Below are 12755 nucleotides of genomic sequence, written 5' to 3' on the forward strand. Positions count from 1 at the left end.
CTTCCCTCTTGCCCTGCTGATAATGTACTTGCAGTTTGTTTTGTAACATCTTTCTTGGGACATTTGCAATCCTGTTGTCTCCTCTCATCTCCCTCACCCTCCCCAGCTGAATTTCCATTTCAGCAGAGCTGCTTTGCACATCAGGGGCTCCTCTGGTCCTGCACCTCTGCACAGTGAGGCTAGGTGTCCCCCGCTCTTAGCTGTGCATGCTGCCAGTTTCTTCCTTGTGGGACTGGGTTTGTAGGGACTTGCCCATCACATTCCTCTCACTCCTAGTATGTGTTCAGATGTGCATTAGAAATCTGTTTTTTGGCACCCCACCAAACAAGATAATGCCCTTAGTTACACCACATGCCATTTCATCATAGCATACACCAAACCACCATTGCCATCTTTCTGGGAAGAGTTGTATCTTCCTTGCAGAAAGATGTGTAAAGCTTTAAAAAGTGGTGACCTGTTTTCTGCAAGGCAGAAAGTAGCAGATTGTAATTTACCAGAAGCACTGTGTGCTTCTGGGTTTGCAAGTGCTGCAAGAACACCCAAACCCTACACAGAATTAATGACTTTTCCCCTAAACCTTCATGAATTCTTACAGGCATCCTTGGGAAGTGCTGGGGTGCTTGGTATGGGCTCAGAGGTGAGGCCTGGGGTGAAAGGAGGTTGACTTCTCTCAGCTCATTCCTGACAGTGTTTTTCATGTTGAGACTGTACTGAGACAGATACGAAGAGGAGGAGCCAAAGTCCTGTATGCTGAGTCTGGGGATGTGTGAGCTGCTCCTGCCCTCTCTCTTCACAGCTGCTCTGGAGCAGATTTTTGATGGCTGAGTCCTCACCTTGCCTTCATCCTTTCTCTTTTCCAGGCTTTGTTCCAGTTATCCCCAGAAGCTGCTGGTCCCTGTGTGGATCACCGACAAAGAGCTAGAGAACGTGGCTTCGTTCAGGTCCTGGAAGAGGATCCCTGTGGTGGTGTACAGGTAAACATGAACCCAGAGCAGTGCTCTCCACCAAGAGAGCTGCCCTTTTCCTCGTTGTCTTGCACAGGGCATTGGGAAGCCATTAGGGATGGCTGACATGTTTGAAAAAAATGGGAGGCTGGTTGAATAGGTGCACTCAGCCAGTGTGTGCGTTGTAAAATGTACAGGATGGAGCCAGCCTTAGACTAAATCCAGATATAACAGACTTTGCAAATACCAGAGCTGCACAACAAAGGACAACTGTGGGAAGTACAAAAGCAAGGAAACAAACCCAGTGAATTTGTACTTTAACTCTTTATCTTCATGTTACATGGTTGGCTGTCAGATGCTGGCAACACACAGTGTATTACTTCCAGAAGATCTAAATTCTGCAGCAGAGTCATAATGAATGCTGCTTATCACATGGAGCCTTTCCCTCTTTGTAGCCAAGTCAGCTAAGAAGTTAATTTTATTTGTGATTACTTCTGCCTGGTGCTGGGGGCACCTCCCACCCCAGGGCAAAGCCCTGTCTTTTTGCTACTCTGACAATTATTTTGTTCCTTGCTTTATAATACCACTGGAATGGTACCCAGTAATTTACAAGCTGAGCTGCAGCCCTTTGCAGCCTGGGATCAGATTAGAAGATGCTGACAAGTGATGTTACAAGACAGGATAAGTGCTTGCCAGTGTATATCTGTTGAAGTCTTTTGGCCAGGATGGTCTTTGAGGGCCATGGCTGCTTCTGGAGTGCCTTGTGCTATATGGAAAGGGGAGAAATGAAAAGCCTCACACTCAGCTCCTCCTCAGTTGTAGTTCAGGAGACAGTGGATAGGTGGGCTCGGGCACATGCCTCCCAAGGGCTCTGTAGTCACTGGACTGATTGGTAGACTTCAGAGCTTTTGGAGAGCAAGGCTGAACTCATGGGGTCACCATCAGAGCTGTAACACTTGATTCCAAAGGTACATTATTAGTTTTCTTTAAAAAAAAAGTATAATTTATTTGTTAAGCAAAGCAGAAATTCAGGTCTCCCCCTCTGAGGCCACAGAGCTCAGAGATGCACAGGAGAGATGCAGGAGCCTCCAGGCACAATTAACCTTTAAAACAATGCAAAGAATGCAATGAATTATTTAGCTGATGAGAGGCAGAGGGGTGCTGCCTGCCAGCCGCTCCTCCGGAGTGCTCTCTGTCTGCACAGCCACCTTCAGAAGACCTTGGGCCTATGGCAGCAGGAAAGCTCCTCAGAGGTGTTCAGCAGCACCTTTGCCCATGTTGGTGCTGCAGTAGCTGCCTGGGAAGCAGCGGGTGGGCAGTGGGTATTGCTCCAGCCCCATGGCTGAGTGCTCAGTCTTCAGCTTTCGGATCATGCAAGAGTGAGACCAGAGAGGACCATGCACCGCTGTCAGGAGTCCAAAGCCTTGGTGCATTTTTGTGGTGTGCCTCCAAGAACAAGCATTGTCTCCTGTGTGGAACAGCAGAGCCCCTTACGGGGGTGCAGCAGGAGAAAGATATTTAAAGGTATGTTTCTAGAGCCCTCACCGCAGCTAAGCAACCCCTGCCTAATGGGGTGGCTGGTGCTGGTGTGCTGTAGGATCTAGAGTGTTACATCCCTGACTTGGCCATCAGAGCAACCTTTTCAGGGGTGCTGACCTACAGATAAACACACTTAGATGTGGTTAGTCAGGAGCTTTATATCTTCATCTTTACTGCAGCTCATCTGCAGAGGGGCGCTGAGGGTAGGAAGGGACAGGCACTGCTGTTGTGAAGAGCTGAGGTGCAGGGCTGGCCGGTTCATTATCCTGTCCCCAGGAGCAGCATCACAGGGAAGTGTCACAAGTGGGACAGGTATGCTGGTATTCTTCCCTGGTGCATCTCTGGAGCAACCACTATCTGAGCTTTTCTATGGCAGATATTGAGGAGAACTTGGGCGTATGCTTTGTGGTTGCTTGGTAGGCCTCCATCCATGACTTTGATGCATTTTGGAACCAGTTCACACTTCCGCATTGCCCTGTGTCAGCGAGTCCACTGTCTGGCTTGCTGGTTGTCCAAAAAATACTTGTTGTTTTTGTTAAGCATATGGCATGACCATTCCAGTGCTTGTTTCCATGTCTGTCAGGGAAAAATAAGACTAATCTTCCAAACCCACTTTTTTATATCTTTCATGACCTTTTATGCCTCTCATCCGTTTGTGCCCTTCTCTCATGGTGGGGAGCTGTTTCCTACTTGTTATCCCTGTAGCAAAGCTCTTCTGCACCTATGATTGTGCTACCCTTCTCTGGAGGTCACAGCACTACATTATCCTTTTCTAGATGGATTAGAGAGAAAATTGTGTCATTTTGAAGATGCTTTAAGATGTGAAGCCGTAACATTTTCTGCCTTATTCTTTTCCAAATAACTGCTAGTGCATTCTTAACCCTTTTGGTTCTCTTGAGCACTGACCTGAGGCTTTTTGAGAGCTTGTGAGTTTGAAGTCTTTGAGATACGGCTGCTGATTTGATTCAGACTGCCCCTTGTCATAGCTGTGGTTAAGATCATCCAGTTTCAACCCCCTTCCCCTTCCACTAGAGCAGGTTGCTCCAAGCCCCTGTGGCCAACCTGGCCTTGAACACTGCCAGAGATGGGGCAGCCACAGCTTCTCTGGGCACCCTGTGCCAGTGCCTCAGCACCCTCACAGGGAAGAACTTCCCTAATGAAGAGTCCCTCTCCAGCATCCTTGTAGCCCCCTTCAGACACTGGAGCTGCTCTGAGATCTCCACGTAGCTTCTCTTCTTCAGGCTGAACAGCCCCAATGTTCTCAGCCTGTCTCCATACAGGAGGTGCTCCAGCCTCTGATCATCGTCAAGGCCTCCTCTGGACTTGCTCCAACAGCTCCATGTCCTTCTTATCTTGAGGACACCAGAAGTGCACACAGTGCTGCAAGTAGGGTATCATAAGAGCAGAGTAGAGGGGCAGGATCCCCTCCATGACCTGCTGCTCACGCTCTGGGGGTGCAGCACAGCACTCGGAGGGTTTCTGGGCTCAAGCACACACTGAAGCCGGGTTGTGGGGAGCTTCTTATCAACCAGCACCCCCAAGTCCTTCTCCACAGACTGGTCTGAATCACTGCTCTAGAGTAGAGGCACAAAAATAACCAGAAGGCTGGAGCAGCTCTGCTCTGGGGAGGTTGAAAGAGCTGGGCTCGTTCAGCCTGGAGAAGAGAAGGCTCTGGGGAGACCTTAGAGCAGCCTTTCAGTTCTTAAAAGGAGCCTATAGGAAAGATGGGGAGAGACTTTTCAGCAGGGGCTGTTGTGACAGGACAAGGGGTGATGGGTTTAAACTAAAAGAGGGAGATTCAGACTGGGCATGGGGAAAAAATTTTATACAACGAGGGTGGTAAAACACTGGCACAGGCTGCCCAGAGAGGTGTTGGATGCACCATCCGTGGAGATATTCCAGCCTAGGCTGGAGGTGGTTCTGGGCAGCCTGATCTAGTTGAAGATGTCCCTGGTGATTGCAGGGAGTTGGACTAGGTGAGCTTTGAAGGTCCCTTCTAGCCCAAACCATTCTATGATTCTGTGACCTTGCACTTCGCTCTGTTGAACTTCATGAGGTTGACATGGTCCCACCTCTCCAGCCTGTCCAGGTCCCTCTGGATCTCATCCCTTCCCTCCAGTGTGTCGATTGCACCACACAGCTTGTTGTCATCAGCAAGCATGCTGACGGTGCTTGATCCCACTGTCCATGTCACTGACAGACGTTACACAGTGCTGGTCCCAATGCTGACCCCTGAGGGATGGAGGAGAAGCTCCCTGGGGTTGTTCCTCACCCTTTCAGGGGTCTTCATTTAGGGTCTCGCTTCCTTTGCAGACACGTGCGCAACGGGGCAGTGATTGCACGCTGCAGCCAGCCTGAAATCAGCTGGTGGGGCTGGCGGAACGCCGATGACGAGTATCTTGTGACATCTATTGCCAAAGCCTGTGCCTTGAACCCTGGAGTGAAGGTATCCGGCAGCGTGCCGCACACCGGGAGTGGCGACAGCCGCGAGCCCTGCGATGCCGACTTCGGTGAGCCAGCTCGCTCCCTTCCACTCTCTCTTAAACACACAATTATTCCACGCTTCCTGCACCCAAGTGTCACTGGTGCTGCTGACAGGGCTGTTACCGTGCAGGGATTAAAGCCAGGATCCAGATGGATAATCTGGGCCCTGTCAAGCCTTGGCTGCAGTGTGTGGGACGGGTCGCTGGACTCGTTCATGGCCAGCGCTGGGTGGCCCTGGGGGCAGGTTGTACGATAGGGAGGTGCCAGGATCTCAGTCCATGTCTGTCTCTGCAGACTCGTCCCTGACCGCATGTTCGCGTGTGGAGAACTCTGGAACTCCTCAGAAGCTGCTGATTCTTGATGCCAGGTCCTACACTGCAGCCGTGGCCAACAGAGCGAAGGGAGGCGGCTGCGAATGTGAAGGTACACAGGGCTGAGCCCATCCCAGGTCATCCTCCTCTTGGACCTGCTTCGTTGAGCGGGACCTAGAGCAGCTGGGGGTCAGGTCAGGTTTTGGTGCTCAGGTTCTGGGAGCACATTCCTCGTCTTGCTTGTGCAAAGTCTGTTACTGCAGACACATTGCTGCACGTCCACAGGGCTTCTGTAGGCCTGCCTGCCTGCTGGGGACCAGGAATGGTGTGGTGAGGGGACAGCCTCCACGTGTGTTGTTGCAGTGGCAGCAGCTCTCTCTGAATGTTTCCATCTCTGTTGTATTCAGAGTATTACCCAAACTGTGAAGTTGTGTTCATGGGCATGGCCAACATCCACTCCATCCGGAACAGCTTCCAGTATCTGCGTGCTGTCTGCAGCCAGGTGCCAGACCCCAGCAAGTGAGTGACTTTTCTCTAGCTGTGTTTGAGGCTATGTCAATGTCCTGGGTTTTTTCCCTCCCTTTTCCTTTTTCCCATCCCAGGTTTCTACCTCAGAAAATAGAGAGACAGGAAAGTGCTCACAGTGCTTGAATGCTGCTTTTTGGATCCCTGGTAATCCAGAGAGCATTGCAGCACTGCCTCAGTGTCACTTAGCTGTGTGTGTGCTCTGAGAGTTTCTCAAATGTAGCTGTATCTGGGAAAAAACTGAAATTAAGGGTTGGATTATTTGCACTTAATCCCAGGCTGGCTGGCTCCTCTGGAACACATTTTAGAAGACTGATTTCACTGAGGGCTCCAAAAAGACTTAGATTAAAATATATGGTTTTCTTTTTTCACTGAAGAGCTAAGCAACAATATTCTTGCTTTTTGCCCATGCTCTAGCTGGCTTTCGGCTCTGGAGAGTACCAAGTGGCTGCAGCACCTTTCTGTCATGCTGAAAGCAGCAGTGCTGGTCTCCAGTGCAGTTGACAGAGAAGGGCGTCCAGTGCTGGTTCATTGCTCCGATGGCTGGGACAGGACTCCACAGATTGTAGCACTGGCCAAGATTCTTCTGGACCCTTACTACAGGACCATGGAGGTACGAGTGGTGCTATGCTGCTAGTTCATAGCTGCTGAAAGGCATTTTTTCATAGAATCATAATAATAGAATACTAGAGTGGTTTGGGTTGGAAGGGACCTTAAAGCTCATCCAGCTCCAACCCCTGCCATGGGCAGGGACACCTTCCACTAGAGCAGGTTGCTCCAAGCCCCTGTGTCCAACCTGGCCTTGAACACTGCCAGGGATGGGGCAGCCACAGCTTCTCTGGGCACCCTGTGCCAGCGCCTCAGCACCCTCCCAGGGAAGAGCTTCTGCCTCAGAGCTCATCTCAATCTGCCCTCTGGCAAGTTAAAGCCATTCCCCTTGTCCTGTCCCTACAGGCCCCTGTCAAAAGCCCCTCTCCAGCTTTCTTTGTAGCCCCCCTTGTCTCAGAGTCTCCAGAGAAAGCAGGATTGCATTTGGCAATGAGCTTAGTGGCATTTCAGAGCTGCTGTTGTGCATGCTGGTTTCTTCCATGCTCACCTCTACCTGTTTCCAGTGTACTGTACTCACTGCTCTGCCCAGCCTGGTGAAGCACTGTGGTAAATAGCATCTTGTGTTCAAGGTTCAGCTGCTTCCCTACTCTTAATTGTGCATATTCTCCAAGCTCTTTATTGTGTAGAAATAACAGCTGTGAGGTCATGTTTGGCAATCTCTGACTTTCAGGTAGCTTTGCTCCCAGACCAAGCACTGGTGCAACACTGGGCCTGCCTGGCACTGCTGGGACATGGGGCCTACAGCAAAGGGTCTGCAGGTAGATTTTCTTTTATCCACAGGGCTTCCAGGTGCTTGTTGAATCAGATTGGCTGGATTTTGGTCACAAGTTTGGCGATCGCTGTGGTCACCAGGAGAAGGTGGAAGATCAGAATGAGCAGTGCCCAGTTTTTCTCCAGTGGCTGGATGCTGTTCATCAGCTTCTGAAGCAATTTCCTTGCCTATTTGAGTTCAACGAAGCTTTCTTGGTAAGAAATATGCATGCAAACGTCTCTTTTTTCCTTGCCAGATGTGAGCAGAGGTGGAGGGAGGGCCATGATAGTTTGCAGAGTGGTAGTTGAAAGAACTCTCACAGTTGTCCCCTTCCTGATGCTGCAGGTGAAACTGGTGCAGCACACGTATTCCTGCCTCTATGGAACCTTCCTTGGGAACAGCCCCTGTGAGCGAGAGATGCACAACATCTACAAGCGTACCTGCTCCGTCTGGTCCCTCCTGCGGGCTGGCAATAAGAACTTCCACAATCTTCTCTACATGCCAGGATCTGAGCAGGTCCATAGAGCTCCTTCCCAGCTTTCCAGGCTGTTTGCCTGCTGGGCACCAGGGATGGCGTGGGGAGAGGTTGGAGGGGTTTCCTTTTGCGTTCATTTCTAATCAGAAGTGGTTGTTGCAGGTGCTGCACCCGGTGTGCCATGTGCGAGCTCTGCACGTCTGGACAGCAGTGTATCTCCCAGCTTCCTCGCCGCATCCTCTGGGACAGGATGATATGGACATTTATCCACCCCCTGGATCTCAGAGCCAGGAGTTCAGTGGCCGATGTTTGGACAGGTAAGAGCATAGAGCTCAAGGACCAGGCTGCTGCCTACCCCCAGTCCTTCTTTCCCTCCTTGCTCATTGTAGTTCCTCTGGTTTACCAGTTGTTCTCATCCTTCCTGTGAAGAGCAGGAGCCCTGTAGCATTGTCCCAGCGAGGAACATGTACAGCTCTCTGCTGGACCTATAAGGCCAAAGGCCACATTATAGAGTTGTGCAGTTCAGCTCATCCTGCTGTACCACCCCTCCCTGCCCACCCTAAGAGCTGCAATTAGGAACATTTCCCTTCCCTCATCTCAGTTTTGACTGAAATGAGGGAAGTTTCAGGGGTTTTGTTGAGATTTGCTTTGCTTTTGCATTCTAGATTACCAAAGACAAGATCTATGGATGACCTGCTCTCAGCCTGTGACTCCAGCAGCCCGCTGACCCGCACCTCTAGTGATCCCAACCTGAATAACCACTGTCAGGAAGTCCGGGTGGGCTTGGAAGCCCGGCACACCACCACTGAGGGAGCTGAGCTGTACTTGGGCGAAGGCAGTGCAGTGGCTGCAGGAGAACCACGGCAGGTGGAGGAGGAAGAGGAAAATGCTTCCCTGCAAGCCAACAGTGCTTGCAGCAGCCATGCTGAGCACCAAGGGCACAGCAAGGAACTGAGCAGCTGGGCTTCAGTGCCAGCAAGCAGTGTCTCTGTGGAGGCTGAAAAGGGGAATGGAACATACATGGAGGAAGTGGACAGCACGTGTCCAGCTCCACATTCTTCTGGACAGGAAGATGTCGACAGGGTTTCCACCAGTTCCGGAAAGCAGTTAGAAACCTGTTCCCAGGAACTAGAAACCTGCCCCCAGGAACCTTCGAAGGCTGCTGGCATGGTGTCCAGTTGAGGAGGCTGCCCCAAGAGAAATGCCCCCTGCCAAGACGTTCCCAGCCAGGCATCCCTGGCAGCAAGCATCCCTTGCCCGGACATCCCAGGCCCTGCCCCAGCCATCCCCTGCCCAGATGAAGACAGTGGCAAAGGCAATGCTGGAAGGAGTGTGCCCTGTGAGGAGCCGGGCCGGCTGGGGAGAGTCCCTCTGGAGCAGTGGCGAAAGCCTATCTCCCAGAGCCAAAGCAGTGAGTTTTCTTTCCTGGGATCCAACTGGGACAGTTTTCAAGGAATGGTGACATCGCTCCCCAGTGGGGAGCCTGCACCCAGACACCTCATCTCCTATGGCTGCTGTAGCAAGAGGGTGAGCTGCAAACCTCTGCGGGTACCAAGCTTGTGCCTCAGCAGCCAGTGGTCTGCCAGAGAAGGTGCAAAGCCCTCAGCCTGCTCTGGCCACGGCATGCATTTTGCAGGCTCCGCAGGGAAGCCCAGCCGTTCATGGCTACCCTGCCACCTGAAACAAGTGTCTGGTCCCAAGCACATGCCACCAAAATGTCCTTCTCCTGTGCCTCCTCTCTACCTGGATGATGACGGGCTGCCCTTCCCCACGGATGTGATCCAGCACCGGCTGCGGCAGATCGAGGCCAGCTACAAGCAGGAGGTGGAGCAGCTGCGCAGGCAAGTGCGAGAGCTGCAGCTGCGCCTGGACATCCGCCACTTCTGCACCCCCCCGGCTGAGCCTCCCATGGACTATGAGGATGACTTCGTAAGTAACTGCCTCTACCGCCCCGGCTCCAGCAGTGCAGCTCCAGCGCGGGTCCCTGCGCCCCCCTCACACTGCCCTCTCCAACCATGGTTCTCGATCTCTTTCTTCTGGAGTGGGTTTCCTCAGCCCTGTTCCCCTCCTGTCCATGCACCATGTTCTTGTTCCCCCAGAAGTACCTCTGCTTCTTGAGGGCCAAGCAGTGGCTCCTACATGGTCATTAATGCTTCATCCCCTTGTATGGGGTGCTGTGGAGCCAACCACATTCCCTCAACAAGCACCGAGTGGGGCTGGAGCAGGGAATGGCCTAGGCTGTGTGACTGAGGCAGCTGAGGGGATCTGTGATTCTTTTTGCAGACATGTTTAAAGGAATCGGACGGCAGCGACACCGAGGATTTCTGTTCTGATCACAGTGAGGACTGTTTGTCAGAAGCAAGCTGGGAGCCTGTGGATAAGAAGGAGACTGAGGTACGTGTCCTATTGCGGCAGCAGTAATGCAGCAGGAGAGGATGTTTCTTTGTGGCTAACTTTGGCAGCAGAGAGTGGTCTGGAAGCAAGGGAGAGAACAACCACCCTTGTCCTTTAGCACACCCTCTGGTGTTGCTGTGTCTGATAGAAGGCAGCCTGTCGGGTGGGCTCACTCTGGCTGGCCTGTTGTGGTCCAAAGACACATCTCAGCCAGCGCTGAGGTCCTGACACACGGTTGTTGTGGGGTTACAAACTGAGAGCTGATGAGGACTGGTGTCTGCCCTAGGTCACGCGGTGGGTTCCAGACCACATGGCCTCACACTGTTTTAACTGCGATTGTGAATTCTGGCTGGCCAAGCGGAGGCACCACTGCAGGTAAATGTTATCGCTGTAGTTCTCAGCCTCTTCCTCACAAACCTCACTGTCCTGGGTTCAGCTCTAACAGTTATTTTTCTCCTTCTTAGTAGCTAGTGCAGTGCTGTGTTTTTGACTTTAGCCTGAGAACAATGCTGATAACACACTGATGTTTTTAGTTGTTGCTAAGCAATGCTTACCCCCATCAAGGAGTTTGTAGTCTCTCATGCTCTGCCAGGGAGGAGGGGAAGCTGGGAGGAAGCAGAGACAGGACATCTGACCCAAACTGGCCAAAGGGCTATTCCATACCACAGCACGTCATGCCCAGTATATGAAGGGGGGGGGAGTTACCCAGAAGGCCCAGATCGCTGCTCGGATCATGCTGGGTATCGGTTGGGGGGGGGTGAGTGGTTGTGTCCTCTCCCCTTGTTATTTCCCTTATTACTATTGGTGGCAGCAGTAGTGGTTTGTATTATACCTTAGTTACTGGACTGCTCTTATTTCAACCTGTGGGAGTTACATTCCTCCGATTCTCCTCCCCATCCCTTTGGGAGCTGGGGGAGGAGAGAAGGGAGGGAGGGAGTGAGCGGCTGCATGGTTCTGAGTTACTGGCTGGGCTCAAACCACCACACACAAAATGCCTGCCTGCGATGTCTGTTCCTTCCAGCTCCTAGAAGGAAGTTTTAAGTTTTTCCTTTATTTCGCAGGCCTCATGAATTCCCTGCAGATTTCCATTCTACATTGTTCCTGTTTCTGTTTTTCCAAGGCCTTCGATCCTTCTCCTGGGTAGTAATGCCCGTTAGTCCCTCCTTAGTGCTAGCCAGTTAGCTTGCACTGGAGACCACAGTGTGTACTTCAAGAAACATGTTGACAAGTCATGAGTAAGGCTGATACTTCACCCCTGAACTGGGTCCTTTGTACTTGCTAAGGTTTTGCTGTGGTGTTCCCAGCTCTCTTTTCACAGTTTGTTTTTGCTCCTTGACAGGAACTGTGGGAACGTGTTTTGTGCTGCTTGCTGCCACCTGAAGTTGCCCATCCCTGATCAGCAGTTGTATGACCCTGTCCTCGTTTGTAACTCCTGTTACGACCATATCCAAGTCTCTCGTGCCAGGGAGCTCATGAGCCAACATCTGAAGAAGCCCATTGCCACAGCTTCCAGCTGAATGCCAGACAAGGGACCTGTCTAAGCCCAGCCTTTCCTCTGGTGGGTTTGAAGCGTGACTGCCTCCACTGTAATTGGGAAGGCCTTTGGTGCAACACTTGAACACCAAGCTTGAATGCATTGTCTTCAGCAGTCTTACTATCAGTCTGGAGCAGAGGAGCTCAGATTAGAGAGTATGGTGTGTGTGTGTGTCCCCACGCTGGTACCAGTGTAGCCTTGACGACCTAGGGCTAAAGAGGGGATTGCAGCCTCTTTCTTTTTTGGGCTGGAAAGCAATGTTTTCACAGATACTGCCCATGCAAAGTACCCCCAAAGCAATAGAAAGGCATGTTTAGAACCAACTCCCACTGCGAAGGCTGGCTGCTGTGTGAGAAGGAAGAGGGCAGGCTCCCGGTGGCGCCATGGGCTGTGGAAGGGCCTCAGCCCAGAGCAGCTCTGTGGATTCTCTTTCCATGAGTGTGATTTGCGATCAGCTCGGTGAATAAGACTCATCAGCCGTCATAAGGGATTCTCTCTCGTGCACTGAAGAGAAATTCACTGTGGCTGAAAACGGGTCCAGCAGATCTTGCCCGTTTCCACGCTCCGCTGGGACTGGTGAACACACTTGACTTTGCCCCTGTCCCCAGCACTGCGGGGAGATGGGAGGTTGGCTTTTCACTTCTGCTCTGCCCGTCTGCTTGTCTGTGGTCATGTCACAGCCTGGTGCTAACAGGAATGGCACTCTGATCCTCTCCTGGCATGGAAACAGAACTCATGTTCCTGTGTTGTTCCTCTTCCCCTTTTCTGCCCTCAGTTCTCCACTTCCTACTGCTCTTTATCCTGAAAACTTGATACCTTGAGGGTATAGGCCATAATGTGTTGTTTTACCTCCTGGAATGTGCTGTCTGGTGTATGTGAGGGTTTCAGTCCAAATGCTGCTATATATTTCTGTGCACTTAATGTAACCCGAAGAAGGGAGAATGAAGCATTGATACCAAAATGGGGATGGGGAAGGACACTGGCTGACACAGACACTGTGGTCTGTGCTTTTTACTTCAGGATGTACAGCCAAGCTGCAGTGATCAACAGGAGGTGTGGATCTGCTCAGTGGTGGAAACAATCTCTCCGACTTGCCCCAGTGCTACCTAGAATGCCTCTTGAATTTTACTGTTTTTTTTGTTTCCTGTACAGTGGTCAAAGTTCAGAGTTGCCAACTTGTAATTGCCTC

At 51.6% G+C, this 12755-nt stretch overlaps 1 protein-coding gene across 1 annotated transcript in view; it reads left to right on the top strand.

The window, feature by feature from the left end:
* MTMR4 (myotubularin related protein 4) overlaps nucleotides 1-11944 on the top strand; it is a gene marked incomplete at its 5' end in the record, with an annotated part of 22217 nt that extends 10273 nt beyond the window's left edge. The window contains 12 exon segments of the mRNA XM_010024394.1: nucleotides 861-974; nucleotides 4797-4993; nucleotides 5262-5390; nucleotides 5686-5797; nucleotides 6221-6416; nucleotides 7193-7378; nucleotides 7509-7679; nucleotides 7801-7955; nucleotides 8304-9567; nucleotides 9922-10032; nucleotides 10319-10407; nucleotides 11372-11944. Of these exon segments, the coding sequence (XP_010022696.1) occupies nucleotides 861-974; nucleotides 4797-4993; nucleotides 5262-5390; nucleotides 5686-5797; nucleotides 6221-6416; nucleotides 7193-7378; nucleotides 7509-7679; nucleotides 7801-7955; nucleotides 8304-9567; nucleotides 9922-10032; nucleotides 10319-10407; nucleotides 11372-11549 (2902 nt within the window).
* Between the last annotated feature and the right edge of the window lie 811 nt (nucleotides 11945-12755).

Source organism: Nestor notabilis, unplaced genomic scaffold, assembly GCF_000696875.1.
Source record: "Nestor notabilis isolate BGI_N333 unplaced genomic scaffold, ASM69687v1 scaffold6021, whole genome shotgun sequence".
NCBI lineage: Eukaryota > Metazoa > Chordata > Aves > Psittaciformes > Psittacidae > Nestor > Nestor notabilis.